This window comes from Aspergillus fischeri, genomic scaffold (assembly GCF_000149645.3).
Source record: "Aspergillus fischeri NRRL 181 1099437636244 genomic scaffold, whole genome shotgun sequence".
NCBI classification, from domain to species: domain Eukaryota; kingdom Fungi; phylum Ascomycota; class Eurotiomycetes; order Eurotiales; family Aspergillaceae; genus Aspergillus; species Aspergillus fischeri.
The window spans coordinates 240,400-268,310 of NW_001509774.1; the positions used below are offsets into that span (position 1 = coordinate 240,400).

General features: G+C 49.4%; 7 protein-coding genes across 7 annotated transcripts, besides 4 other annotated features; 4 read left to right on the forward strand and 3 right to left on the reverse strand.

Moving 5' to 3' along the window:
- Nucleotides 1–351: 351 nt before the first annotated feature.
- NFIA_044320 (putative aminotransferase) lies at nt 352–1,747 on the forward strand (the record flags this gene model as incomplete). The annotated part of the gene is made up of 3 exons (XM_001267509.1): nt 352–482; nt 535–668; nt 732–1,747. The coding sequence occupies 3 exons, from the start codon at nt 352–354 to the stop codon at nt 1,745–1,747; spliced, it is 1,281 nt and encodes a 426-aa protein (XP_001267510.1).
- Nucleotides 1,748–2,502: 755 nt separating this feature from the next.
- NFIA_044330 (TauD/TfdA dioxygenase family protein) lies at nt 2,503–3,773 on the forward strand (the record flags this gene model as incomplete). Its single annotated transcript, XM_001267510.1, has 4 exons — nt 2,503–2,713; nt 2,770–3,093; nt 3,157–3,531; nt 3,610–3,773. 4 exons carry the CDS (start codon nt 2,503–2,505, stop codon nt 3,771–3,773), a joined length of 1,074 nt encoding a protein of 357 aa, XP_001267511.1.
- Nucleotides 3,774–4,071: 298 nt separating this feature from the next.
- NFIA_044340 (uncharacterized protein) lies at nt 4,072–5,039 on the reverse strand (the record flags this gene model as incomplete). Its single annotated transcript, XM_001267511.1, has 2 exons — nt 4,072–4,639; nt 4,690–5,039. The coding sequence occupies 2 exons, from the start codon at nt 5,037–5,039 to the stop codon at nt 4,072–4,074; spliced, it is 918 nt and encodes a 305-aa protein (XP_001267512.1).
- Nucleotides 5,040–6,069: 1,030 nt separating this feature from the next.
- NFIA_044350 (putative MFS multidrug transporter) lies at nt 6,070–7,676 on the reverse strand (the record flags this gene model as incomplete). The annotated part of the gene is made up of 5 exons (XM_001267512.1): nt 6,070–6,576; nt 6,650–7,052; nt 7,111–7,243; nt 7,327–7,440; nt 7,511–7,676. The coding sequence occupies 5 exons, from the start codon at nt 7,674–7,676 to the stop codon at nt 6,070–6,072; spliced, it is 1,323 nt and encodes a 440-aa protein (XP_001267513.1).
- A 1,827-nt stretch (nt 7,677–9,503) lies between these two features.
- Nucleotides 9,504–10,043: a mobile genetic element.
- Nucleotides 10,016–10,285: a mobile genetic element.
- A 364-nt stretch (nt 10,286–10,649) lies between these two features.
- Nucleotides 10,650–12,107: a mobile genetic element.
- Nucleotides 10,652–10,680: a microsatellite.
- A 499-nt stretch (nt 12,108–12,606) lies between the features above and the next one.
- NFIA_044360 (uncharacterized protein) lies at nt 12,607–13,311 on the forward strand (the record flags this gene model as incomplete). The annotated part of the gene is made up of 1 exon (XM_001267513.1): nt 12,607–13,311. The coding sequence occupies one exon, from the start codon at nt 12,607–12,609 to the stop codon at nt 13,309–13,311; it is 705 nt and encodes a 234-aa protein (XP_001267514.1).
- Nucleotides 13,312–13,483: 172 nt separating this feature from the next.
- NFIA_044370 (putative 1,3-beta glucanase) lies at nt 13,484–18,381 on the reverse strand (the record flags this gene model as incomplete). The annotated part of the gene is made up of 10 exons (XM_001267514.1): nt 13,484–15,069; nt 15,136–15,642; nt 15,700–16,679; nt 16,744–16,811; nt 16,866–17,034; nt 17,101–17,192; nt 17,261–17,412; nt 17,477–17,500; nt 17,565–17,598; nt 17,665–18,381. 10 exons carry the CDS (start codon nt 18,379–18,381, stop codon nt 13,484–13,486), a joined length of 4,329 nt encoding a protein of 1,442 aa, XP_001267515.1.
- A 1,904-nt stretch (nt 18,382–20,285) lies between these two features.
- NFIA_044380 (bacteriodes thetaiotaomicron symbiotic chitinase) lies at nt 20,286–24,543 on the forward strand (the record flags this gene model as incomplete). Its single annotated transcript, XM_001267515.1, has 8 exons — nt 20,286–20,379; nt 20,477–20,590; nt 20,738–20,814; nt 20,874–20,900; nt 20,971–23,596; nt 23,671–23,924; nt 24,007–24,093; nt 24,154–24,543. 8 exons carry the CDS (start codon nt 20,286–20,288, stop codon nt 24,541–24,543), a joined length of 3,669 nt encoding a protein of 1,222 aa, XP_001267516.1.
- Nucleotides 24,544–27,911: the final 3,368 nt, after the last annotated feature.

Genomic DNA, 27,911 nt, shown 5'->3' on the forward strand with positions numbered 1-27,911 from the left:
AGTGGGTCAGTAGTGTGATGAAATGCACCACCTGCAGACAGGGACGATCGATCATATTAATGCTTCAGGAACTGATTTTCTGTCCGCTGGTGCTGGCCAATGCCCAGTTTGGCAGGAATCGGCAGGCAGATGCTGGTCAATCGCTGCGACTCCCAGGTTTGCTTCCTCCATGCCTCCAGTCCCTCCCAGAGATCTTCTCCAGTGCTTGTCTGTCCTCATCATGGCTGGCTGAGGTCTTCATGGTATACCTCCGTAGTGCATTGCTTATAAGCCTTCTTGCTTCTTGTTTACTGTAAGTCTATTTCAAATCAGATACATATCCTGCTCGATTTTGCCATCGTTGTTTCAATAATGACTATCATGAAACACCGGCGCGACTTTGACATAGAGGCTGTTCGGAAACAATTCCCAGGCCTTGACAAAGGGTCCATCTGCCTGAACAATGGCTCCGGTGCTCTGGTGTACAAGGGTGCCATTGAGAGGTAGGTTCTTCTCACCTATAGCACGAAACAGGACGAAATTGACAATCAATAGCATTGTTCATACCATGTCTGCACCCCATATGAACCTGCGTGGTCTGGATTCCAAAAGCATGGTCGACGTCAAAGAGCGTACTGCCCAATACGCGAAGCTGGCTTCCTTCATGAATGCAGACCCTGATGAGATCGGTAAGCGATCGTTTTATAACTAGATCAGATACTCAATTTTCCGTCTGATCCCTGCCCCGCTAGCGTTTGGCCACTCCACAACGGGTCTTTTACGGAATCTGACCGCCTCCCTCCGCCCAAGTCTCAATGCAGACTCAGAGATCGTCGTGTCCGTGCTCTGCCACGAGGCGGACATCACTGCGTTTGTTGCCCTGGCCAAGACTCTGGGCATCTCGATTAAGTGGTGGGCCCCAGCCGGGGGTATGGGAAACAACAGGGATCCTAAACTTAGCCTCGACACCCTTCGACCTCTCCTGTCCCCTAAAACCCGTCTTGTATGCTGCGGGCATGTGTCCAACATCACCGGAACCATCGAGAATGTCAAGGAGGTTGCAGACCTCGTCCACACCGTCCCTGACGCGTTGATCTTAGTAGACGGGGTGGCATGGGCTCCTCATCGCCCGATTGACGTGAAACAACTTGGTGTTGACTTCTACGTCTTCAGCTGGTACAAGGTATTTGGTCCTCATATCGCGCAGATCTATGCTCGCCGCGACGTCCAGAAACGTTATCTTACCAGCCTCAACCACTACTTCTTTGACCCGACCGCTTTGCATGTTCGCTTGGGACTGGGAAACAGCTGTATTGAGCTCGAGCATGCGGTCACCCCGATCATCAGTTACCTCGCGGACGATGTTGGTTGGGATGCTCTCATCGCCCATGAGGAAGTCATCACAGCTGAGATCCTCGGATACTTGACTGCGCATCCGGATCTGTACACTGTGTATGGGTCTCACTCGGCAGACCCGACAGTTCGGGTCTCCTTGGTCAGCTTCACGGTGAATGGGATCGCGTCCGACAAAGTGGCTGAAGTAATTCATGAAACCTCCAACTTTCGGCTTATCAGTGGTGACTGTTGGTCTCCTCGCACAACTCATGATGTTCTGGGGTTGCCGGAATACGGCATCATTCGGACAAGTCTGGTGCATTATAACTCTGTGGATGAGGTAAAGGCGTTCGTACAAAAATTGGATCAGGTTGTACGTGCCATGAAGCAGGGACGGTACGATGACGGAAAGGTCAATGGTCGATCTAGTTGATTAAATAGATAGGCAATATTAGACGGCTTTGGTATGCTGTCCTTGTTAGATTGTGATCCCAGAACAAACCGGATCATGAAATGTCCCTTGTTAAAACTGGCCGAAATTCAGTCAAGATAGACCGTCCCATAAATCAGATCGGTATTCAACCCAAGCCTCGCACAGCAGCCTCTGCACGATTACCCCCTTCTGCTGCGGACTTGCCAAATACTCCGATTCCCGGGGTAGATCATATCATCGGTGACAATCACGGACTTCCCCGGAACCCAAAACGCCCCAGTCCAGTAGCCAGTAGCCACTAGCCACTAGTCACACGTCGTTTAGCGATCGATGAAAGCCATATCGACGAGCTTGATTACCTTCGGTCCGAATGAGATCCGTGGGCACTTCGTTGCTCGAGCCAACAATAAACCGAACAGGGGTCTGCACAAAGGAAATCAATCGCAAGTTACTATGACTAACGAACGCAATTTTTCTGCTAGGCGGGCCATGGGGCCTGATGACCATTTTGTATGATGAAGTATCTACTATAAGGATATTCAGATGCCAATAACACTGGCTAGAAAGGTAGTTCCCCTCACGCCGTGTGCTTGCGTAGTGGGAATGCAAATGAGAGAGCTCGCGGGTGCATGCAGATCGCACCATAATCTCATTCCATGGCCACCCTGGGCATAAATAGGGCTCGAACGGAAGGGAAGCTTGAAGCTGCATGAAAATCATCATTTCGTCAATCAGTCAGTCAGCCTTGTTTCACCATGACCGTCTCTCATGATGCGCCCCCGATTCAAACTGAGCACGGCCAAAAAACACTCATCAGGGAACCACTGAAGCTTAAGGGTGTTCTGGACAAATACAAGTCCTTCAATGTCACTCCGGCAATTGGAAAGGAATTCCCTGACGCTAACGTGGTAGAATGGATGAAGGCTCCCAACAGCGATGAGCTCCTGCGCGACTTGGCTATCACAAGTACGCATCCAACCCTGCCATTTGATATTGAACGGAATATACCTAACGGGCTGTAGTCTCTCGTCGCGGCGTTGTTTTCTTCCGCGCCCAAACTGACCTGACTGATGAGCTTCAGAAGCAATTGGCGCACCGTCTGGGGGTTCTCTCAGGCAAACCCGACGACTGCAGACTGCACATCCATCCCCTGACCAAGCACAACCTCGACAAGGACCCAGAACTCAACGTCATTACCACCGACAAGGCCGCGAACCCGGCAGAGGACCTGTGGAAAAACAGACCGGCCGACATCAGAAACGCCTGGCATACAGACACCGGCTACGAGCGGAATCCCGCCGACTACTCGATCTTGAAGCTCGTCAAGCTCCCGGAAACCGGCGGAGGTATGCAGGCTTGTCGCAAGCTCTCCTGTCTCATCCAGTTTGATATTGATTGTTGCCATGTAGACACAATCTGGGGCTCCTCCTGCGAAATCTACGACAAAATCTCCCCCGCCTACCGCAGCTTCCTCGAGGGCCTAACTGCCACCTTCGCCCAGACCAGACTCCCAATCTCCGCTGCTGAGAAGGGATTCGAGCTGTACGCAGAGCCCCGCGGGTCACCAAACAACGTTGGTACTTCCCTCCGCGCTGTGCACCCCGTCGTGCGCACCAACCCCGTCACCGGATGGAAGAGCCTGTTCGCGGTAGGCAACCACGTCGAGCGGATCAACGAGTTGACACCCGATGAAAGTAGGCGGCTACACGACTGGTTCCTGCAGATGATTGTGGAAGAGCATGATACTCAATTGAGGCATCGGTGGGAGAATCAGTATGATATCGGTTAGTAACGCATCCCCGTACCGTCCGGTTTAGTTAGTTTGTATTTGATGCGTCCGATAATAACCATCGCGGTCGCAGCCATCTGGGATAACCGCACTGTTTACCACTCGGCCATTTTCGACTTCGCTGGATTGGGATGTCGTACGGGTCACCGGGCAGTGAGCATCGGCGAGATACCGTACTTCGATCCGAACAGCAAGACCCGCCGCGAAGCGCTTGCTGATGAGGGGGTGATGTTCTAAGCGTAGCTAGCTGGCAATTTTCTTTCTTGTAGGATGATTGTTGTCGTTGTCGGTTTGCGTCTGAATCTGAGTCTATCGAGAGAACAAAACATGTCTCAACGTGTAAACTGGCCGTATACCGATTGAGAGCAAATAATGCCTTTTCAGACAGCAGGACTTTTACTCTACCGCAACTCGCGACTGCCATGGTGATTACATAGTATTAGGTGCTTAGGCCAGGGTGCATACCTGCCGGCACGACGGTTTTCCGCTTTATGTATATTGTACTCTCGATACATAAAATCTAGCTCGCCGAAAATCAAACTGCTCCTGACGCAACCTGATCACGATCCTCAGGGTGGAAACACAAAGCTCTCACCTCAATACTCTCTCTCGGGGCCTCATGCTCCGTCTCTGGGTTAACAAAAGAACCATGCGGCACCCGCCGCGCCCTCCCATCAACCTTGGAGTCAAAAAACTTGATAAAGGTGACCATATTCGGAGGCTGCTTGTAGCGATAGTACCACTTGATATTCGGATTCGGCTTCACGGACCACGCCCCACCCACCCAGCCACCCTCTTGCTCAGGGTAAATAAACGGGATAGGGGAAAGGTCACTTTCGGAACAGGATTTTGAATCCGCTACCGCTAGCGGGTGCTTCAGGATCGTGCGGATCGGACGCCAGACGCTGATCATCTGGTAGCGGGCCTTGAGGAGCTCCGGGGCCTCGTCGGGGAACAGGTGGACCACTCTGGCCTCTGCTCCGGCGTAGTTGGCATCGATGTGCATGGTATGGACGGGCCCACGGGGCTGGTTTGCGCTCGTCCTGTCTTTGGGAGCTCGGCGGATGGTGTGGTCGAAGATGAAGATCCGAGAAGCACCCGTGCTGCGCTGGTTGGTCAATCTGCTGTGCTGGTTCTATATTCACCTACTTACACGTCTTTGAGCAGTTGCTCTATCTCTGGGTAGTATTCTGCTCGGATCTCCTCGTCGTCGAGGAAGTCCTTCAGCTTGCTCTCGTGGTAGTGGAATTGGAATCCATGGCTGTCAAGGGTGTAGTCACGCTCATGGCCGCTAACATCGTGGATAGTGGCGGGGATGGAAATCATAGGTCTCTCAATTGTTTCTGGCTTTCCAATCCATATTGGGGGGTGGGGAGAACCATCTTCACTCTCTTTGTTGAAGGTGAGTGTGGTCTGCACATGGTGAGGCTCCTCGAGGACGTTTGGCTTTTCTGCTAGCAGACAGCCATGGGAGCTGGGGGGAAGAGTAGCGGCTGGGGCCATGTGCAGGGTAGATCGGCTGAGATTGTAATATGTCTCTGGATTTCTTGAGCTGAGGGGACGTCGGACTTAGGCAATATATATATATATATTGTTGCGGTGCAACTAGATAGTCCTCTAGGGAAGCTCGATTTGTCAAGAGATGGGCAATCACACGATGAATGGATGGCTCAGCTCGAGGGAAATATGGGTCACGGTAGCCCATGCATCCAGGTCACAGGGGTTGTGGGAGGAATGTCGATAATCAATCGAAAGCCACGATTCTTTTTCTCCGAGATTGGGCATTACATCTCTTCAATCAATGCTGTATGCACATCGACTGAGCTGAGTGGCGCAACCGAAACAACCATCCTACACCTTAATTTTGGCAGATGGAGAGGTACTTACTCGCTTCCAAAATGTATCCGTGAAAAGATTATTGGAGCAAAGTGAGAGGGAGCAGGGGGACTCGGGAACTGGGAAGAGAATGGGGCAGGCCTGTCGATGCTTTGGCCACACTACGGAAATCAAGATCTGGACAGCCGACTCCCTCAGATCCCTCTCGTTCCAGTTTCATGCCACCTAAAGTAATTACAGACACACAAAATGGGGCCCTCAGTCTGCTTCAGACGGGCTAGCGACGATCAGGATGGACACTACAGGGTTCGTACAAATTAGGAAGGAGGGGCCAATTGTCAACTTGATCAGAATGAATTGCTTGAGGTCTTCTAGGTCAAGCGATTCCTGTGGCTCTAATATAGTTACAGGGGATCAGCTCGCCAGTGATGAAGCAGCCCGTCGGGGCGCCATCGCTGCCTTATTGCTGCCTTGTCGGTAAGGCAGACGCAGTGACAGGCTTGTCGTAGGGTCACGTGATATCTACTAGCTTAGTCAGCTCGCTGCCCCTGTCTCACCGCTGGTTAGGCTTCCCAGCTAGGGAGTCAGTGCTCGTCGTAATATCGTCAAAATCATCAGTCGCTATGCCAAAATGCAAGACGCCAGCATCTCGCCCTTGAGGTAGCCGTCTAGGACTCAAGACAAACACCCGTAAACTCTATCTGTAAACCCGACCGTTATCTCTACCCCTGTTAGTCCGTGACAAGCATGACGTTATAATGGATGCAATGAGACAGAAACCGCTCGTCAAAAGAAATGGCAGGCCAAGCCAATGCCCTCCCAGAACCATTCCCCAGTGGAACGAACCCGCGAAGAAAGGACCGGTTAACAACCCCCCCACTCCCTGCGCCATGGAAATTGCTGTGTATAAGCTTCCAACAGAAGAAGGGGGCACTAGGGACGTGGCCATGCTGCGCAAAGTTACAGGAGCTGCTGAACCTAGCGCATTAATTATAAGGCCAAAGATCACGCCGATGGGATGGCTGGATTCGCCCAGGACAAAGCAGCCCACGACGAGAAGCCAGCAACTGATCTCTGATAGTAGTGAGTCTTTCTCACCGGTGCTGAGCTTGGTCCGGTGTTCAAGATACGTGTCCAAAAGCGGCATCAACACAGTCGTAAGAAGCAACTGGCAAATGTCACCTAAGGTAAACACAAGACTTGCCTGGAGCACATTTGGGAGATCCGTCAGTCTCCAGATATACATTATGTAGCGTCGTGTCACCAACTGCACTTACTGTACTGTAGTCCCATCTGAATCTTTTTGATGTGTACTGCAAAAGCGCCGACTTGGACTCGGTGCTTAAGCGCACAAGAAGAAACACAACGAGGAGGAGTATGATCACCGGATTTGTCCAGATGGCTCGAATAGACGCGGTGAGTCTGCGAAATGATGCGCGCGACGCCCCCATTGCAGGCCGACTAGACAGTGATTCCATTTCCCTGTCCTCACCAGAATACTTATCATCCATTGAAAGTGTTTCCGGTATCGTCATCATGGTCAACATGGTGAGTATCAGGAGAAAAGACGACAGTATTAGAGGATCCCATGAGCTCCGCCTCATCAACACAGCACCACCGGCGCCACCCAGGATAAAGGCCATCAAATCGATGGCCGTGAGCCACAAGAGCCATCGGGTTCTGTAAGACGCGTGAGCACAAATAGAGTAAAGGAGCTTTGTGTATGAAGTGGTGTTACCGTTCCGCTCGAGGGGCGACGTCCGCGATGATAGTATATGTGAGAAGGGTGCCAACAGCGCGACCACCGCCAATGACTTGCAGGACGGGCGCCGCCCAGACCATACGAATCGGAAAGATATCGGGGAATAGGTCTTTCAGGGAGTTGATAAGTCACTGTCAGAGTTGGGCTTCCGGCGTCTATTGCCTCCAGCTATCTGGGGGGAAGTGAACTCACACACGATTTTGACCCAGGTATCGCTGAGGAGTACCCCAAAAAAGGATAGCATGAACACAGGCTTGCGACCGCGTTTATCAGCCAAAATTCCATACGGAAGCGCAAGGAAAATTCCTACAGGCCATGTCTGTGAGTTGAGTTCGAAAACATCGATAAATATACTGCGATTTGTGCAGCATCCTACCTGGAATCTGTATGAGAGAGTCTCCCCATCCCTGCACCAACGCCAGTTCGCTTTGGACCGCCTCTCTCTTACAGTCAAGGGGCTGGTTGGATAGTTCCGAGTCATGGAGGTGTCTGCAGATGATGTTCTCGACGATATCTGTCTGCGGCGCCGCGATCACGGCCATAGCGAGCAAGAACTGGAAAGACACAGCATACACCCGCAGAACTATTTGAAAGCGATATTGTCGTGTAGGCTTTTGATCTTCGTATTCTGGTGGAATTAGTGGGCTTTCCACGTCTTGGTCAGTTCCGGGTGACATCATGCACCAGAAGGCTTTGTTTCTGGTATTTGGATCTTCCTCTATTTTGATGATGGAATGGACTGGGCTTTAAAGACAGGTAGCAGCTATAACCAGGGAATCACCAAACAGGTCAGACACGCACGACTGCTCAGAGCGGTGTGTCAGGATCCAGTTGATTTGGCAGTCTAACAAGGGATATGCAACCCATCATTCCTTCTCTGTGTTGTTTCATCAAAGCCCCGCGGTCATGCAGACGTTGTGCATGGGACCAAGGACACCAGTACAACGGCTGGCAGAGTATGAACAAATCAACCGTTGATCTGGGCCATCTGTGGAGTCACTGTAACCCAATGCGGTCATGGAAATAATACTGTGGACTATTGGTTGGCGCGTGACGCGGAGCACTGAATGCATCTGACCTTAAGACCTCACAATGTACAGGTAGTCTGTGGAAAGATATATACACAGGACAAGGGCTCAGGAAGTGAACCAAGTATACCTTCTTTATTATCTTGGTTAACCTTGCGGGGAATGACGTTGTTCCTGAATCAAACCTATATTACCACCAATACAGTCATCATATGCTGACTTGTCTACATGATCAGCGCACGTTTGTGGCGTTCACATGGCTGGTTGAAATAATAAAGTCACAATGTCAGACCAACCTGTATATTTGGCAGCAGGGATAATGTTTCAATATATTTATGCATGAACAAGTTTTCTTGTTTATAATAATCGCTATAAGAATACACCTTAGACTAAGTAGGAAAGCAGAAGTAATTCATTCACATCATATCACAAGGCCTTCGGGCCACACAGAAGTGGCCCAGTCCTTTTCAGAGCTCATTACTAAGCATACTTGGCCTGAACTTTAAGGCAGATATAGCCTAGTTAATTTGATGGAGGCATTCCAAGACTAATCGATCTACTTAGTTATAGTTTCATGAAGTTTCATGGATTTACAGTGGACCTCAGACGAGTCTGCGCTCGAAGCCAGGCTCAACTTAATGATGTGGAGATTGCCACAATCTACAAACACATCCTTCAAGGCCTGCAATATATTCATAGTGTACTTAACATCGCACATGGAGATCTCTGCGCACGGAGTATCCTTCTGTACGAAGATGGACAGATCAGGATCGGTAAGGACCATTCTTCAGGGCAGAATGATTAAGTTCTCACGCGTTTCTAGCCAATATCGGAGAGAGCTTTGAAATATTGTAGAGACAAGCGGAGGGATCTCAAAGGCTTAGGCCACCTGATTCTCCGTCTCAGCGGTTCTGACAACCTCCTAGCTGGCCAGGCTTGGGATGTGTCTGAACAAAAGAAAGAGTCTATCTTGAATCTTTCAACCGCCTCATATTATCATATATGTCAGGTATGTAATCATCTGCCCGCTGCCCGAGAATCAGTCACCTCATGCTCCTCTAGCATAAATACTTACAACAAGCTCTGCTCGATGAAAGGTCCTGGATCTTGGTCCCTTACTATTTCAGCACGATAGGCTTGGCTTGGCCTTTGCCGGCGCCTGTGGACATAGATTCTGATTCAGATCGTGCCCGTATTTTAGGTAGCTACTGTTAAAGGTTATGTGTTCATCAGTATGGGAGAATCACTGAAGCTTGAATCCATAACTAAGGTGATATACTCTTTTACGGATAGGCTTTACCGATATCTATCAACCAATCGGGGACATAGGATTTAGAAGAGCATACGACTGGTAGTAGCAGGAATAAAGACTTTTTGAAGCTATCGTAATCTAATCTGATCTGTCATCCATCCATTCTTGCTAACCTCGATCCGCCAGTCAGCTGGTAAGGCCATATCTTGATACCAGCCCTCGATATGGACCTTTCCCTTAAATGGCGGAAGCTCCCATCCAGTAGAGTTAATACACTCTATAGATGTAACCCCATTCGCGGTTCCATGACTAGCTAAGGAAGGGCTCACTAAGCATCTGAGCTCTTGTAACTACCTTAGCAGTAGCTACGAAGCCCATACAAAGCTAGTTTCAACAACGCTGTAGATATCTTCCAGTGCAATCCCATGCTGCATTATGGTGATCTGGACACGATTAAACCATTCCAGGATAATCATTGGGTCTTTAATTTTAGCACGCTGATGATTATAGCGCCTAGAGAATCGGGTTTTAATCTCATCATGCCAATTAATGAAGTCATATACCCATTTCTCTCCAACAGTCTCAGTAGCAGTTGAACCACGCTGCGCAAGCAGGATATTGCCATATCTTGCATATGGGATGGTCGGGGAGCTGCTCCACGTTGATCTATAGATAGAATCCATGTGATAAGTGATTCCTCTTCATTTTGAGTCATTTCATGGCTATTTACGCAAGCTTCATTGCGGTATTTGCTGCCCTTTAAATGATTGCATAGACTTGAACGATGGACATTGAATATCTGCGCAGCCCTGCTAATTGCTGAAATTTCCTTCTTTTTAAGAGCTGATATTGCAAGTAGGATCCTGCCTTCCTCATCCACTGAACTACTTGCAATTGTACGCTTTTTTGGTGGCATAGTAGCAGTTTAGATAGCTTCGAATTCAAACGCGTTGAATCGGATGGGAAAGTGGCGGCTCACTTACCGATCACATTAGTTAGTTATTTGCGTTTGCTTAGTAATACCAATGGATAACGTAATCAACCACCGAACCGCCGCTTCGCCGCGAAAATCATTGAATTCTTGAAGCCTTCTAATCACCAACGCTATTAAATTAATTTATCTAATATATAAATATATAGCTATATAGCTATTTGCTAGGGCAACTCCGTATTGTATGTCCAATAGCCCAGCAGCCACTGCAGCGTGGTGGAGCGCGCTGACAAGGCACTAGTATAGGCTCATCAACCTGCTCACCAACCTGCTCATTAAGCTGCTGAATGCGGTCACGACCTTCTTGTACAGATAAAAAGAGGTCATTTCCTAGAGAAGCACGCTTCCTTACCTTCTTCTTCATTTTTCGCTCATTTTCAGCCCGTAGAGCCTTTATTTCTTGTTGAAGAAGAAGATTCATATTCATTGCCATCTGTGCAGCCTTTTCAAGATGTTAAATATAAGAGACTGGACTGCTTGAAAGCTTCCTTTTCTGCAGGCTTCTCTGTAAGCTGCGAACTTTATGATCAAGCTAGCAAGGATTTTGAGGTGTTTGAAAAGCAGACGAGATTGATCCTTCCATAAGAAGTGGCGGTGTTGGTGTACGGAGTTAAAAGGTGATTCTCTCAAGGACCTGATCTTTATCCAAAGGTCTAAGACCAGCTCCTTTGAAGCCATTGCATATATTCCTCTGGTTAAATACTGCTTCACGAGCAGGAGGATATAGGTATAGAAAATCCTCCTTATCAATGTGGTTATTTCCAGCCACCATCATCCCCTCCACTAGTTTTCCGTATGAGCGTTTGAGCGGCCCAAAAACCCCAACATCTAGGGGTTGAAGAAGATGAGATGTATGTGGCGGCATACAAAGACAGATAATTGCATTCTCCTTGCAAAAATCATCAAACTCAGCAGTTTGATGGCTTGAATGGCCATCAAGGATAAGTAATCGCTTTGCACCGGTTGAATGTAGGTGAGAAAAAGGGTTAAAGACCTCCTTTAGCCACTTAAGGCCTATCTCATCTGTTGTCCAGCCATTGGCGCTGTTGGTAAGCTTCCAATCTGGAGGAAGATTAGGTTCTTGGTACCAAGGAGCCTGGTGTTCTTTTCCCTTCAAGATAACCACTGGTGGTATAGGAATCCCCTTAGAGCTCACACATTCAATAATTGTAACCCATTCGCGGTTTCCCTGGATAACTGTACGAGGCCTTTCACTGCGATCCACTGCAGTGATAACCTTTGAGGTTGTACAGAGTCCCATTGCAAAGCTAGTTTCATTAAAGTTCCAAATATCATCTTCATGGATACCATGCTCTTGAATAGTGGCATGCACAAGTTCAAACCACTGTTTTATAACCTTTGGATCTTCCTGCTTTGCCCACTGGTATGAGATACTCCAATTATACCTTGTACGCAGTGCTGGATGGCGTTTAACAAACTTATACGCCCAGTTAACTCCAATAACTGAAGTTGGATCATTTGTCCGCTCGCATAGTAGAATATGTGCCATTCCACGCAGAAACTGTGGTCGAATTGAAAAGCTATGTTTATCAGCATCTAGCAGACGCTTAGCAAGGACCTCCTCTTCAAGAGCTGTTAACTTATGGCTATTAGCGCGTGTCTCTGCGCGTGGTTTGATTCCGCGAAGCTGATCATGAAGAGTCTCTCTAGACACCCCAAAAACCCCAGCAGCGGCTGCTTTGATTTAAATTGTCCCTTTTTATATGCTGATATGGCCATCTGCATTCGATTCTCTTTGGATAACGGCATTTTTACTAATAGTGGTGAAAAATAAGACGTGTTGATTAGAAGGCTTCAAGAATTCAAGGATTTTCGCGGCAAAGCGGCGGTTCGGTGGTTGATTACGTTATAACTAGTTAACTAACTAGTTAATATTTAAGGGAGTCTTGCTCCTAAGCTAAGGTAGTATTCTGCCGTCTCCAACAAACATCTCACTCCAGGGATCTCATGACATAACCTCCACCACCGTGAACCACCTTGGATCCGTGGCTTGCATTCAATTTATCCAATCTGCAAACATGGGAGAAATCTCTCCCCGGCCCTCCTCGCCTGACTCGTTCAATGACTTCTTCCACCATAAATCATGGCCAGAACCATGGACCTCTCCGGACTTTCCCGCGGACGAGACCTGGAAAGAGCGACAACGCCGCTTTGAGAGCTATCCATGGTGGAATGTTGACATGACAGCGAAGTTCTTCGCAGAATATTATGAGTGGATGTGGCCATGGGGCTATTTCATCTACCGGACTTGTTATGAGACTGTCTCCGATGCCGATTGGGAGGAAGCGATGCGAAAGCTCAATGCCTGTGTTTATTGCTTCCTCCGATACCGCCAGGCATTCAGCCATCCAGAACCCATCCGGCTTATTTGTGAGGGTTACAGGAATGTAGTCATTGAGGATCGAGAGCTTCTTGAGGGTGCTTCTATACCCCAGGTCCGGCGCCTGTTTGATGATTGGATGACTCGCCATGACCAGGACGGCACTCCACGGTCGGAGTATTGTCTGATGATTGACGATAAGGCCCTCCAGACCATCCTCAATACCCCGGAACCCTCCGAGGATGGTAGCTTCTTGTTTGGATCAGACGCCGGCTACGTGATTCTTATTGATCGGAGGTTTCAGGAAGGCAGAATAAGGAATCCCGACCGTGAAAATTATCAAGGATTCTTACGTCTGGACATCACCGGACTGTGGAGTTTCATGTATCACGATTGGAATCATGACTTTTGGAGAAAAATGCCCGATATACCGCGTCCCGGCCTGATCCCATGCACTGATGGGGCCTGGGCACATGTAGAGGACGAGGACGGTACGGTGGTGGCGGCGAATGAGTTTTCAAGTAGGTCCAAAGTAATTGGGAGGAATCCTCGCGCGATATCTTAAGGGCCTTGTCTTGGTTCCTTATGTCTATGCTTGGCCCAATTCAACTAGAAATTGTTGAATCTGTTGCGGACTTCTCTAGAATCAGAACCCAGTCGACCAGTCAGACATTCAATATACAAATCCCAAACCACTTCACTATTTCTCTAACATAATCTTCCTCCTAATTGACAAACTATGTCATTTCCATACTTGTGCTGCTGGCGGTGCTATTCCTGTCGGTAGCATCAAATCCCGACACTGGTCCAACGCAATACGCATCCCCCGCCACTAAGAGAGCATCACAGTTGCCTGCAGCCAAGGAAGGGTTGGCCCTCAGGAAGGTCTCCCGGTCGACCGGTCCTTGCATACAAAGCATCGTACAACTGATAGCCTCTGCAGCTGTGACTACGTACCATTTGCCGCATCTGAAAGTTGTGCCCTTGGCCACCGTGGCGTTGGTAGGAGGTGCAGTTTCAGTGTAGCCGCCCGTCTGTGGTAGAGAGGTCACGCCCGGCGGAGGAGCAGCACCAGTTGCAGTGCCCCCTTGTGGAGCACCGCAGAGCACGTGCCCATAAACCTGATTACTGGCCACATGAAGATTGGAACAGTCGTTCAGTAGCCATGGATTGAATTTGCGAAGGGTAGCACCGGCCGAGTATGGTAAGCCGAGGGAGGCTTCGACAGAAATACACGTGTCGTTGTCTTTGAGAGTATAGGTGGGATTGCAAGAGAGCGGGATGCAAAGTTCCGTGCCAGCGGGGATGTTTCGGCAGTCGTGGAGATTGGGGTTGCCCATATACAGCGAGGCCGATGACACACTGTACTTCCGTGAGATTGAATCACAGGTATCCCCAGGGTCCGCCGTATACGTCGTTTCAGAGATGCAGAATGTGAGGTTGTTCTTATATGGGTCTGGGAACTCCTGCAGCGGTGGGAGGATATTTGTGGGCCCGCTGAGCCCGCATTTCGAATGAATGAACTCTAGGTCAGACTGGTAAGTCTCGTCATAAATAGAGTACGGAGTCGCTTGCATCATCTTGTAGCGGGTGACATAGCAGTATGAGCACAGTTCACCTGGTGGCATATCGGAGATGGACTGGACAACAGTGAATTCATCAATGGCATCTGTAGCGAACGTGTATAGATTAGTTGTCAGTCCGCCATTGTACACGCAGCTACTTGGGATGGATTTACCGCCACAGTATTTCCCCGTGTTGGGGTCTTTGACGCATGTCTCGTTCCATCCAGCCCAAACGATGCCGCCGGGCTCGGCCAAAACAACATGGTCATGCTCCCGGGCGCAGTCGATTAAGACACTCTCCAACCACACTTGGAGAGACTGTCCGCAGGTTTTGTCACACATTAAATCAGTCAATGTATCGTTGTGCATGGACCCCCTCCATTGTAAGGCCCTGAGCATGTATACTTGATCATGACATTCGACCAGACGTGTTAGAGATGCTTTGCAGGTAGATGAAACGCCGCTCAAGACATCCTGGTCCTGCTCATCGTCCCACAGGTAGAAGCCCGGGAATTTGCGCTTCCCAATGGCCCCTGTTCCGGTGTGGAGCCAGGCGAGGAGAGACGAGGTATAGCCATTCCGGACATCTCGGGCATAGAGTGGGTTTTCCCCTGTCGGGCTGATGGATTCCGTGATTCCTTTGGTGACAAGGTTGTACACCCAGGTATTAGTGCTCTGCTCAACGTAGAAGCCCCGCTCCTGGCAATTGCCAGTCTCGAGACAATCCTGTGTGTAGAACGTAAACCAGCTGTAAAGCCCTACAATGGACGGTTAGATCCATAGGTTTACACATAACACAATGAACAACGCGCGGAATGTCTTACCGGAGCCTAGCATATAGACAGTAGAAGAATCGATGATCCTCACAGCCCAGGCCATGGCACAGCCAGCTATATTGTTGCCACAGTTAGTGAAGTCAGGGTCATTGGGAAACTGACCGGGCTTAAAAGGCTCGGGTGCTGCAGGAAGCGGTTGGAAATATGGCGTTTCCGTCTGGATCATTCCCATCACAATTTTCTGCGCGCCCGAAAGCTGATACTGGTAAAGAACATTATGTTCGGATGCAGTGCCGTACATCCACGTTGGTCCGTGGCTCTCAACCAAGATCCCACGAGCAGAAAAGACATCGATTTGATCCTGAGATTTCACATCGAGATCATGATCTGCTGTCCATGCCCACACGTTCTCGAGGTAAGCAGAAGCGGAAGAAGTGATACGAAGCAGTAACGAAGCAGCTATACAGTTTTGTTTGATGAGAGGGAATTGCTTCTTTGGGCACTCAGAAGCTTGAAGATGGGAGCCCTTTGCGCCTCCAACCCGGAAATGGGAATCTGCAGGGGAAATAAGTTAATCACAAGAAACGAACATGTCGGGGATAGAAAACTCACCCCATAATCCTGCCGACCCTTGGCTCGATTCATGGATATTCCATTCCACCAAGACAGCTCCAGCGGTGGGACCTGAAACAGTAAACAGCAGATCTTGGATCTCGACAATCCCGATTTCGCCTTCATGGCCCACTTGGACCGCCACATGTGGATGGTCAGCATCTTGGAATTTGGGGCCTGTTGCCATGATCTGAGACCAAGCCTGTCCAACGATGCGGGACCCTTTGGGAATCTTCAGGGTATCTGTTACCTTGTAGACACCATGAGGAATATAGACGATCGACGACAGGTTCGCGGCAACAATGAACACACTATTGAGAATGATAGTGTCGTCAGTCACGCCGTCGCCCTTAGCCCCATAGGCCGTGACGTCGAACACCTGGCTGTGACCAATATCGGCGTATTGTGGTCGACGGCGGGTGAAAAAGTTAAATGTTCCTTTGTTGTAAGAAATAGAGCTAACGAGTTCTTTGGCACGCTGCATGGTCGGAAGCACTTTTTGCTGGGCAAATTGAACGTCTGCGTCCTGAGCGTAGAGGCCAAAGCCCCATGCGTCAATGAGCACCTCGTTCCCCCCCGCGAGGATGGGATCGGCGCGTCGTTCCGCCATGATGGCTTTCTCAACGTTGTAGAACCCAACATTCTGCAAGAGGAATGCGGTGGAATTGGTACTGTACAGCGAGGTCAAGATGCCAGTTGGGGTATTGGCAATCACGGCGTCAACAAGGATAAATGAACCAACGCCTTGGCCACTGCTCATCGGACCACCGGCCTGGAAGGAAAGTTTGTTTCTTAGCATATCGAAACTATGAGGTCGACAGGATGCACTCACACCACCAGTGACGACGATTCCTGTTTGGCATGATTCAATCACAACATCCTGCATGGTCCACGACCAGTCCCAGTGGATCTGAAGGGCAGTTTTGCAATTGACAAACACAAGATGCTGCGTGGTAAATTGCTGGTTCCCGAGATAAGCACTATTGGGCCGATGGTAAGCACTCAATCAGAAATTAAAGCAGTACTCTGGAAAGTAGCACACACCCAAAGTTTCCGCCAACAAAAGTTAGATTGCTCATGAAGCCCCCACTTCCATTTTCCATGTAGAGCCCCTACAATAAGGTCAGTCTCGATAGGTTAAAGACGAGATTTGACGCCGGACAGACCTGCTGGGTTGTGCCCGCATCTTGAGACATATAGAACTCTATATTCTCGAGTGAGGTCCCCTGAGCCACCTGCCAATGGATGGCACACACGTATGCAGTCGGATCGGTACGTGTGATGTCCATCTTGAAGTTGCGAATGTTCCGTAGAAAATTGTTTGTGTTGAGGTACCTAGCCATGGGTGAGCGGGCGCCGACGTTGGAACAAGCATGGTAGGCAGTTATATGAGAATCTTACCATTCCTGCTGATCTCCAACATAGACATCGGAGGTGATCACACCTAGACCAACAAAACTGGCGGCTGCGAGAATCGTGGGATAATTGGTGGGCTATTGCGCGAAAATATCAGATTGGGCCACCTGATGAAGGGAAAAGCAAGACTGTTCGACAAACTCACATCGCCGAGGAATTGGGTATTGTAGTATTGTATAATTGGACTGCTGACTAGGTATGTGCCGGGAGGGAAGTAGACCACTGCTGGGTAGATTGTGCTTGAGCCACAGTCGGCACCACATCTCCCGCCGTCAGAAATTGCTTTGTTGATAGCGGCTGTATTGCTTGCATGAGCAGGTCATTCTTCCCTGAGATCTTCTCCAGTCATCTATTATCTTACCGGTATCGTCAGATAGTCCATCTCCTGCTCCGTAGATGTTAGGATTGTTTCTGTGCGACCAGGGTCAGCAAGGTCCAGGTTTGCTTACCCTTTGCGCCATAGTCCTTGATATTCCTCCACACCTACAAACATTGATTTCACGAGTCAATCGCGCGCGGAGAAGAGGATTATCGAGCGAGCAGACTGACCTTGTATCCTTCCGGGGCATATGGGCTAGCGCCGCGCTGCTCTATGTTGGCCATCCAGTAACCAGATCCCGATGCGGCCCTTTTCTCCAGGGATTTGTCCGTCACCCGAATCGGGGCTTCCATATCGACGGAAGGCGCATACTCCAGCAATCCGTCTGGGCCGCGTAGGCTTTGACTGGCCACATTTGTGTCATTCCCTTTAAGGCCATACTTGGCTTGTACTTTGGCTGCGAGGGCGCTTTCTTTCCCCTTTGACGGAGAAGGAGGAGCGGATTCCGCAAGTATGCGGGCAGCTTCAGCCAGGTCCGGAGAGATGGAGTACACGAAGCTCTGGCTGTCAGGAGATGAGGAGCTATCTCTCTTCCTACCCGAATAGTCGACAGATTCGGCCTTGAAAGAGGCCGCCATGGAGGACAGTTTTCGCACATTCTCGGGCGAAAAGTCCAGGGGGGCAGCGGTAACTCTCTCGCCAGTCACCAGGCTGGGATCGGCGAGCTCATATCGATTGTATTGAATGTTCTCATAGCGTAGCTTGTTCACGACTCGCAAGGCTTCAAGGGCACGAGAGACCTTGCGTGCAGCCTCTGAGTCCCCAAACGTTGCATTGACAGCTCGAGGATGATGAAGGTGAGAATGATCCGTGTGCCCGTGGGATATCCCTCGTGCACTGCCGGTGCTAAGTAGGATCAAGCAAAGGAGAAAAAATATCCGCCTCATCTTGCTCTGCCTTATAAGTCCGTTAGGAATGGAGCGGCAGTTTTCTGTCTCCCCGGCGATCAGAAAGATCAAGAAAGCAAACAGATAGGACAAAAGGGAAAAGTGCAGTTGACTTGGGGGAATAGGCTGCGCAAAAGAAAAATAAGTAAACCCAGTGTGTGCAATCTCTGAGTCCAGCATCCATTTCTAATATCAACAACTGCAGCACGGAAATTGCCCGTACTTTTCGGATAGCGTTTTTGGCAAGATGTATATCCTTTCGTTTCTCTTTCTGTCTCTTTGCTCTCCTGCCCCCTGTCCCCTGTTTTGCGCCGTTCTATCCGTTTTCATGCGGCGCCCGATTGGAAGGGGTGTAGCATGATTCCACCCGTCCCTCTGATCCGATAATGCAAGCACAATAACCGAGGTCTGTATATATTATATTGCGCTCCTCGGACCATTTTATCCCTGACATTTTAGCAGTGTCAGGATGGTTGGATAATTTCGTTTCGTTTGGCCTTCTGATTCCAGCCCATCAAGCCAGAAAAGAAACGGGCCGATGAGAGGGAAATCAGAGGACCAAGCGGAGAGACCGAGAGCCGGCGCACAGCCCATCGATTTTTGATGCTTGGTCACTTGAGCACTGGGCGAATGATGTGCGCTTGGCGTTGTTTAATGCTGGAAGACTTAGGAGACATTTTTATAAATTGCGGCACAGCCTTTACATGGCCTTGCCAAGAGAAACTAACCAAATGGTGTTACATTGCTAAGATCAAGCGTCACTACGAGTATGGAGCTTGGTTTAGAACTGCTTCAGGGATCAGAGATTACTACCAAGCCGCCATGCCATTTTCAGCATTGACTGCGTTCTGTAGTTAGTCATACTTAGTAGAACTTTTACAGAGTAATAGGTTCTTAACTACATAGTAGTGGTATGATATACTAGTCTGACTAGGTTGAACTTCTGCCTACGGAGTAAATGGCAGCAGACCATGAGAAATTTGCGCCGAACTCCGTAGAGTGGAAGCCGTCTCTCAGAGGCCTGTGGCATCACATCGACAAACTGTCGGGTGTCAACGCTCTGAGGGCTTCATATATATCATATATCGGTCGACCTCGGTATGAAATACCACTCTTATTGCCATATGTAATGTCAAATTAGGAATATACCCCTTTAGTCCGGTGCCATGAGATTTTGACAGTGTACGTCGGAGGCAAGATAAACAACGCGAAAATGGTTGCGCTATTTGACCCTCATCGAATGCCTCGGACTGTCAGCCTGGAACAACTTCACAAGATTGGGAAGCCAAATCTGTTCTACGTTAGCTTCGAACCAGGGTTCCCTGCCAATGACATGGGATGTCATACCTCCTACTTCTGATAACTGACGACTATGCTAGTAATTGATCCCGGTGCTTGGCGGCGCGGACTATGCCTGTAGGATAGGCAATAGCTCCTGTTCCTGGCATATGAGCCCACTTGTGATGGAGCATTTCCAATCTTACCAGGCTCTAGACCACCTACCAACGGATTCTCAGATGCCGCCTTCTCGTAATCAACAGTCCTTGATTGAACTCAACGGAAGGGCGGCACGACCGACTCTCCTAGAACTGGCTCTAGCCTCTCGTTCCGATATGCGAAGCGGAAATTGCTTTTCCCGGGATATTACCCATATTGGCTCTACTATCCATTCCGCTTGGCTCGCCCACCGGTGTCGTCCTGTGAGATGAGAGATGAAGGAAAGAATGACACTAGTTTGCTGGGCTAATCATCAATGTCACATTCATCCCCAAGTCAGGTAGAATGAACACAGACGAGGGACCCCTGTTTCGCGACGAAGCGCGATTTGGGCTTTTTTGTCTGGCCTGGAATATATACCCTACCTTCCCTGACCAGGAGTCGCGAAACCATCGTGCATCAGCAAAATGGCTAGCCGTCCAGTCTCCTTCTTGCAGGTCGTTGGTCCTGTACTCATACTGCTATTGTTTTGTGCTGCCTCTGTGATAGCCCAGGACTGCAGTAAGAATAAGCCTTGTGCCACAGGATGTTGGTGGGTGATTGCACCCCGAATGGAGGAGGCCGACTCATCTGGCTAACTCGGTTATCACGACTACAGCTCCAAAGCCGGATATTGTGGCACTACCCCGGAGCATTGTGGCGAAGGGTGTGTTTCCAACTGTGATTACAAACTTGGTTGTGATGCCTCGAATCCTTGCCCAAGTGGTTGTTGGTACGTTATCTCCCCGCACAACGGAGTCCGGACTCGTGACCATGAGATCAGAGACTGAAGTCTAATCTAGCAACAAGTTTGGTTTCTGTGGGCTTGGTCCGGACTATTGTGGCAAGGATGTGTGCGTTGTCGGCTGTGAATCTAAAGCGTATTGCGATCCTGGATATGGTGCTGAATGGGCGGAAAAGGCTCACTGCCCCTTAAACGTGTGCTGTTCGAAATATGTAGGTCTTGATGCTCATGAGACTAAATGTTCGAGGACAATGCTCATTCTCGTTGACAGGGCTTTTGTGGGATCACCGAAGAATTCGTAAGTGGCGGGCCAGGCTGCGTGGAGCATGATTCTTCCTTACTAACTTGAGCTCTTCCTCGGCCAACAGTGCGGGAACAAGACTGTGAAGCATGAGACCTGCAGCAAAGATAAATACCTCTCGCGCGTGGTTGGCTACTACGAGGGCTGGAGCTCCCGGCGAGGTTGCAATACGGTCTGGCCGGAGCAAATCAAGCTGGGCGTCTACAGTCACATCAACTTTGCGTTCGCGACCATCCACCCGGAGACCTACGAGGTACTGCCGGCGGATGAGCGGGACGTGCCGCTGTATAAACGTCTTACAGATCTGAAGCAATATGATCCGAACCTCAAGGTCATGATTGCGCTGGGAGGCTGGACCTTCAACGACCCTGGTCCCACGGCGACGCTCTTTTCTGATCTGGCAGCGTCCGAGGAGAAACAAAAGAAATTCTTTAAATCCCTCGTCTCGTTCATGTCGACCTATGACTTTGACGGTGTGGATCTAGACTGGGAGTACCCTGAGGCTTCAGATCGGAGTGGAAGACCGGCTGATTATGACAACTTCCCCAAGTTCATGGCGAACCTGAAAAATAGCCTGGATAAAACGCCTGGACGAAGCGAGCTGTCCATCACTCTGCCTGCATCGTATTGGTATCTCCAGCACTTTGATATCAAGGAACTCGCAAAGCATGTTAGCTTCTTCAATATCATGACTTATGATCTGCATGGGACCTGGGATCGGGGAAACAAGTGGACCGGCGAATACTTGAATGCCCACACCAATTTGACTGAGATGAAGACAGCGTTCGATCTGCTGTGGCGGAACGATATTGACGCGGACATGGTGACCATGGGCTTAGCGTTCTACGGGCGTGCGTACACCGTTGCCAGCCCGAACTGCATGGAGCCTGGGTGCCTTTATCTTTCCGGCGGAAAGAAGGGCGAGTGCAGTGACGAAACCGGAGTCTTGCTTAACAGCGAGATCATGGATATCATGTCCAGCAAACAGCTGTCTGCAAAACTGTACAAGGACGCTGCTGTCAAAGTAGTACACTGGGAAGACCAGTGGGTGTCCTACGATGACAAGGAGACATTTCAGATCAAGACCGACTTTGCCCGAGAGCAGTGTCTCGGCGGTGTCATGGTCTGGGCCATCAGCCATGATACGCAGAGCGGCACCTTCGCAGGCGCGCTGGCCGCAGTGTCAAATCGGCGCGTTTTGGCGCAACGGCAGGTACAAGACGATGACTATGTTGTTGACACAACCAACTACGATACCTGCAAGTGGAGTAACTGCGGCGAGCCCTGTCCGTCGGGCTGGCAAATGATCAAACGGGAGGACGAATGGCGCAGGAGCTCCAATGACTACATGCTCGACTCCACGGGCTGCAACGGCGTCGGCTACCGTTCCTGGTGCTGTCCTCCAACCACGGCCCCGAAATGCGGGTGGTACAGCTTCAACAATGGACACTGCAGCTCTGGCTGTCCTAGTGGATCGGTTGAGGTTGGCTCAACACGAGAAGGCTGCAAGAACTACGAATTTGATTACCAGGCTGCCTGTTGCACAATCCAGGACAGCGATGGAAGCGAGATCACGAGCATGGCCCTGTACAACACCTGTGAGTGGGCAGCTTCTCCTCTATGTGACACGGGCGTATGTTCATTCAAAGGCACTACAAAGCCTACTGAGCTGGTCAAATCCGGCACGGGCAGTGGAGGTGTCTATTGTCTTCCTAACGGGAAAATGGAGCAAACTGTTTTCCCCAAAGGACAATTGAGTGAGCGCAAGCTCTGCTGCAACACGAATGAGGCAACCCGGAAATGGGAAAAATGCGAATGGCACAATAATATCGGCTTGGGAAAACCGGGGCAGGATTGTTATTCTGGGTGTCCAAAGGATACGATTCGAGTAGCCATGAACACTTACAATCATGGTTGTTACGCCAGGGGCGGCCAGGCCTTTTGCTGCAACGCTAACTACTACACTGAGTCGAAGCGGCTGTCAGACGATCTCCAGACGTTTCAGGATGCTGTCGATGCCTGGATTGCAGACCCAGCATGCGTTACAGAGACGTCGACAACCCAGTCTGTGAGCGCTAGAGCCTCGAAGTGCGACCGGGGCGTCTTGCATATGTATCTCGCGCAGCTGTTCCTGCGCGGGCTGGTCAATCAAGACCACTGGGACGCGGTTGCGAAGATCTGGAATAGGGTGAGCGACAAGTTTTCGCACCTCGGGGCGGAGTCCCTGTTCAACTTTGTCACCTCCAAGGAGAAGTACCCGGCCTACTTCATACATGGGAAGGACCAGACAGCCGACGAGGTGTTGGATCGCCCAGTTTCTTTTGATCTTATGATTGGCGGTGATCCAAATTTCATCTCCTGCGATCTGGACTTGTGCACTTACATGGATTGTTCCAAGGTTGATGCTGATGAATCCGACGATGCACTTGCAGCGCGGGATGTGCTTAACATGCTTATAGGCCGTCAAGCGAAAGACGACGACAACGGGCCAACTTGGTTCAGTTGCAACGACGGGCTGAAAAAGGCCAAGCTCCAGTATACCAGAGCCGACTATCCCACGATCTCACAGTGGGCCCCGGATGAGGATGCCATGAAGGAAGCCGTTGACTATGAGTCCAAGGAGGAATGCACTAACTGTGAAGTAACCACCAAGCAAGCGAGCAAAGGGGACCAAAAGAAAAAGAAATATACCAGTATGTTTTATTCCTTTTGCATGCCCAGCCGTTTCCCACTCTGTCCTTTACTCACCTTTTGCGACCTCACGCAGCGGAGCATATTATTGAGGTCAAGACCATCCTTCGGTTCCTCAAGTGGTTGATCAAACACGAAGAGTGCGGCGTTGATTGCACATTCTTCGCTGAATACTTCTTCAAGGCAGTGTTGACTGGAAATAATCCGCCGCTCCCAGGCGGGAAAAATTCCCAGAAGCCTATCACGCGTGTCATGGAGGCGCTCGGGAGCCTCAACCTGCGGGAGAACTTCCGATTGCTCGAGAAGGGCCTCAATGAGATTAAGGGCGGAGTATGCATTTCTGGTTTCCAGCATTGTCGCTGTCGTTTACTGGCCCCCTCGGGACCGTCGTCGAGGCTGATTCATTGTACAGATCTGGGGAGTGAAAGCGGAACCTAAAGACTGGCATAAATGGATCACCTCGGATGATCCCAGCCCTGCTCTAGCTTATCTGCGAAATGTAAGTACCATCCATCTCTCAAACCCGCCACCAGCTGCTTGCAAGTTACATCTGACACAGCGCTTTCTCGCTCAGGTCATTGCGGTCTATAATTATCTGAATCTCCCACAGGTCTGGTCCCGCTTCCAGGCGACCAACCGAATCCTGCGCGGACAGATGCAATATGTGTCTGATGCGTATAACACAGCTAACAAAGATAATAAGGACAAGAAGCAGATCAAGCTACTAGAATGCTGGGACAAGTTCCTCGCGGAATTCCTGAAAGAGATGCTCGGGGACTCCACCAAGTTCATCCAAGTGGGGATCGGGCAGTTGCGGACTTATTGGATGGAGAGTCGCGACCCAGAGAACAAAGATTGGCTTACCAAAGTTGCTCAGGTTAAGGGCTACCTGGATGCATTAGAGGGAAAGATTGGCAAGGTCAGTTTGGATCTAAACCATCTGGTCTAAGTACTACTGTGTCCGCGGTTTTTTTGAGCTCGTCATTCGCCGAAGTGCCACAACGACTTAGATATAGGAACCACTAGCATCCCTTGCAATGAATTCTCGGTCATGGTTCTCAGTAAATCTATAACCAACAGTTATGCAAATATACCTGTCTCTGCTGTAGAAGCAACTAATTATTTCTACTTCAGGATTCTCATAAATCATAAACACCTTGGTCCCTTAGTTTCGAAATAACATACACTAACCGACCCTTCCACCTAAGTTACAGGTCGCTCGGTACTTCCATTTCACTAGAATCTTAGCATCATTCCACTGGTGATAGTCCAGCTGACACAGAAGGAGGAAATCTTTAGTACTTTGTTGAGAAATATAAGACCCTAGACTGATAGGGATAATATCCGGACACCTTTTTAGCCTAGTGGTACCTATTATATTTCGATATTCTTGTAGTGTGGGTTAATCATGTGAATATTCATAAGTGGCGATCACTGATTATTGCTAAGGCCACATGGCCCACAACTGATTCAATATGAACTATGTGTTCCTTTCTTGCCTTGATGACTGCAGGCAAGATAAATCACGTTCAATTTACCCCAGAGGGATACTCCGTCAATCCTGAACAGAAATCGTCCGCCCAAGCTGAGCGGTAATAGCTTGACAAGGCTTCAGCTCCACTCTCCAGGTCCTCCAAACAGCAAGCATCCTACTGTCTAGACGTAGATACACTCAACGCCGCGCAACCAAAATCAAGTAAGCCACATAGACAGCGACCCCGCCAGCGAAGACCGTGGTGAGATAGAGGACAGCTCAGTATGCTATAGGGCTGAGACGCGACTTTCGGGCATGTTCCTCCACATCTGGATTCTGGAGCTTAGCCTTCCGTAGTAGATGGACCACGTGGCGCGTCGCTTGGCCCGCGGAGCGATGATCCCGCATCCACTGCCGCTCCTATGCTAGCTGGGCCTCCTGCCTCCTTCTATTTTAGTGCCGTCACCAGGATTTACTCCAGTCCAGCGCTTGGTTTCTTAGCCTCCTTGGCACCTTGGATGCCTGCGTGTCCTGGGACCCAGCCGACTGTACTTGTGCCCCTTTGGCGCGGAGTGAGCTCATCAACTGGATGATCTCCTCGGGAGTGTAATGAGCCGCCGAACGGCCCGGGTTGCGAATGCCCTGTATCACTAATTGGCTATCAGGATGCTGCAACCGCCTAGCCCGGGTCCGTAGACATCTACTAAAACCTCCAGTGCCATTGCAATGCCCCGGAAACCACCATCCTGACTCTTTGTCTCTGGTATCTCCTCCTTGCCGCTCTTTACCTCGGTACCACCGCTGCCACGCCTACGTAGCCCCCGAAGCCGCTAGCTGTGAGGTCGCCATGGATCGCGGTGGCTTGTCCCATTGTGTCCGCGATTACAGCGTTTAGGGGTCCCACCAAGGGGCACCATGTAGGGCTCCCTGATCGCTTAGGCGTCCTGGTACTCGACGGCCGTGCCTTTCCCCACCACTGCTGTGCTTGCCAGGGGTGCATGAACTGCACGCGCATATGTCTGAGGGGCTCAGACTTATTCTAAACCCTGGATAGGGGCATGCGACAAGCCAGATTGACTAGAGTCTAACCAGGAGCTACAGAAATTGTGACTGGTTTGCAGATATATTTCTCAGCTAACGTAGACCACATCCATAAGGACCCTATAATAATTAAAATAAACAATATAGGAACACTACCAGTAACAGCCAGCCAAGCCAGTAAAGGTGTTATGATGTAGGCACAGGTAGCTGCTATAAGTGTCCTTATTTTAGTTGTAAGACAACCACACTAGCTTTTATTAAGCCTCTGGGTTTACATGACCATGATCCTAAATTTCAAGTCTAAAAGGATTAATGACTTTACTGATCTAAGATTATATCAGCCCCTCCCTAGCATCAGCTATAATCAGCGCGGATGATCCAAGCAAGATCCATTACCTAGCAAAGGAGAATGAAGTGGATTCTTTAGTGTAGTAAGGGCCATAAGAGCCTAACAGTGAAGTCAGGAAGATATACTACTGGAGGGAAGGAATACTGTAGATGCAGAAACCATCCACATCTATATAGAGCTTAGAAGCTGCTTTCTAATGATGATATAAAGGTGCTCCGGCGCACATAGGACTAATCACCCATAGTGTTAATAGGACAGTGACTAATTTGGACTGATTAAGACATGAGAAGCAAATAAAAGGGGGTTTCTCCGTATGCTTAAACTGCTGGAACGCACACTGCTCCTCTAGTAGGGAGCGGGACCATGCAATAGATGAGCGCCAGAGGACACAATACGCGCTCAGCAAATCCAATTTTCCATGGGAGTTCCACGCGAACGACCCAATCGATGCCCGGCGGAAACCCCGTATAGAGCAGCCAGCCGGCCTTGAGCAACTAGCAGGTTCCGGACGGCAACCAAAAGTGGCTTGACATGGACGCAGCACATACCACAGGCCACTGCCATGATAGGCCAACATTATCTGCCAATGGACCCCTCAGTTGTGATCACATCATTAAGGAGCTCTTCACCATATTTTAAGATCAGTTATCTAAATCTACGCCATCGTTAATGAGTTATAAGCACTATCACCATAAGTAGTAGCTAATAAGAGCTAAGTTACAATTAATGCCACATCATTGCGTGAAGATATCAAAACTTGGTATACTTAATGATATGATTATAGCTAAGCCCAATGTGAGATCTAAAGATTATTAAGTAGTTTAATCACCTATAATTGTCCCGGGCTAGGAGCTTTAGGAACCTATGACCTAGGTTTGGATGGTAAGAAATCACTAAAGTGTTCCAACTCGAGCCGCAGCGGCCGAACATAAGGGAGTGCGACAGAAGAGAGGTCACATGACATAAGCTGACTACATCGATTATAATGGCATCACGTGACAGCTAGCTGGTAACAGAGCCAAAAAGTCATTGATGCCTGAGGTATCTAGCGAGTGCGGATAGGCTCGAGCATACTCCGTAGGCCTTGCCCGTTACATGAAACTTAAACTAAATTAGAATAGATCAGGTTTGATTCTAATTTCTAAGATTTAGACTTAAAATCACTGGTACAGTTCCGAACAGGGTTAGACTCACCCAAACTTGGACTGAATGCAAGTTATGCAACTCTAGTCTCATCAATATTTACTGTTGACGTGGGCCAAGGCATATTGATTCTATTACACTCATGAATAATGAATATGATATGGACTGAAGAGTTATTTAGTGCCCAGCGCCAGCTACGAACACGAACAGAAGGGTTTAATCAAATAAAATAAGGATTTACCATTGACCTGACTCGCTGCATATGCAGGTACCAGGCACAACTCCTCTTCTTCAGGAATATGACCAGAAT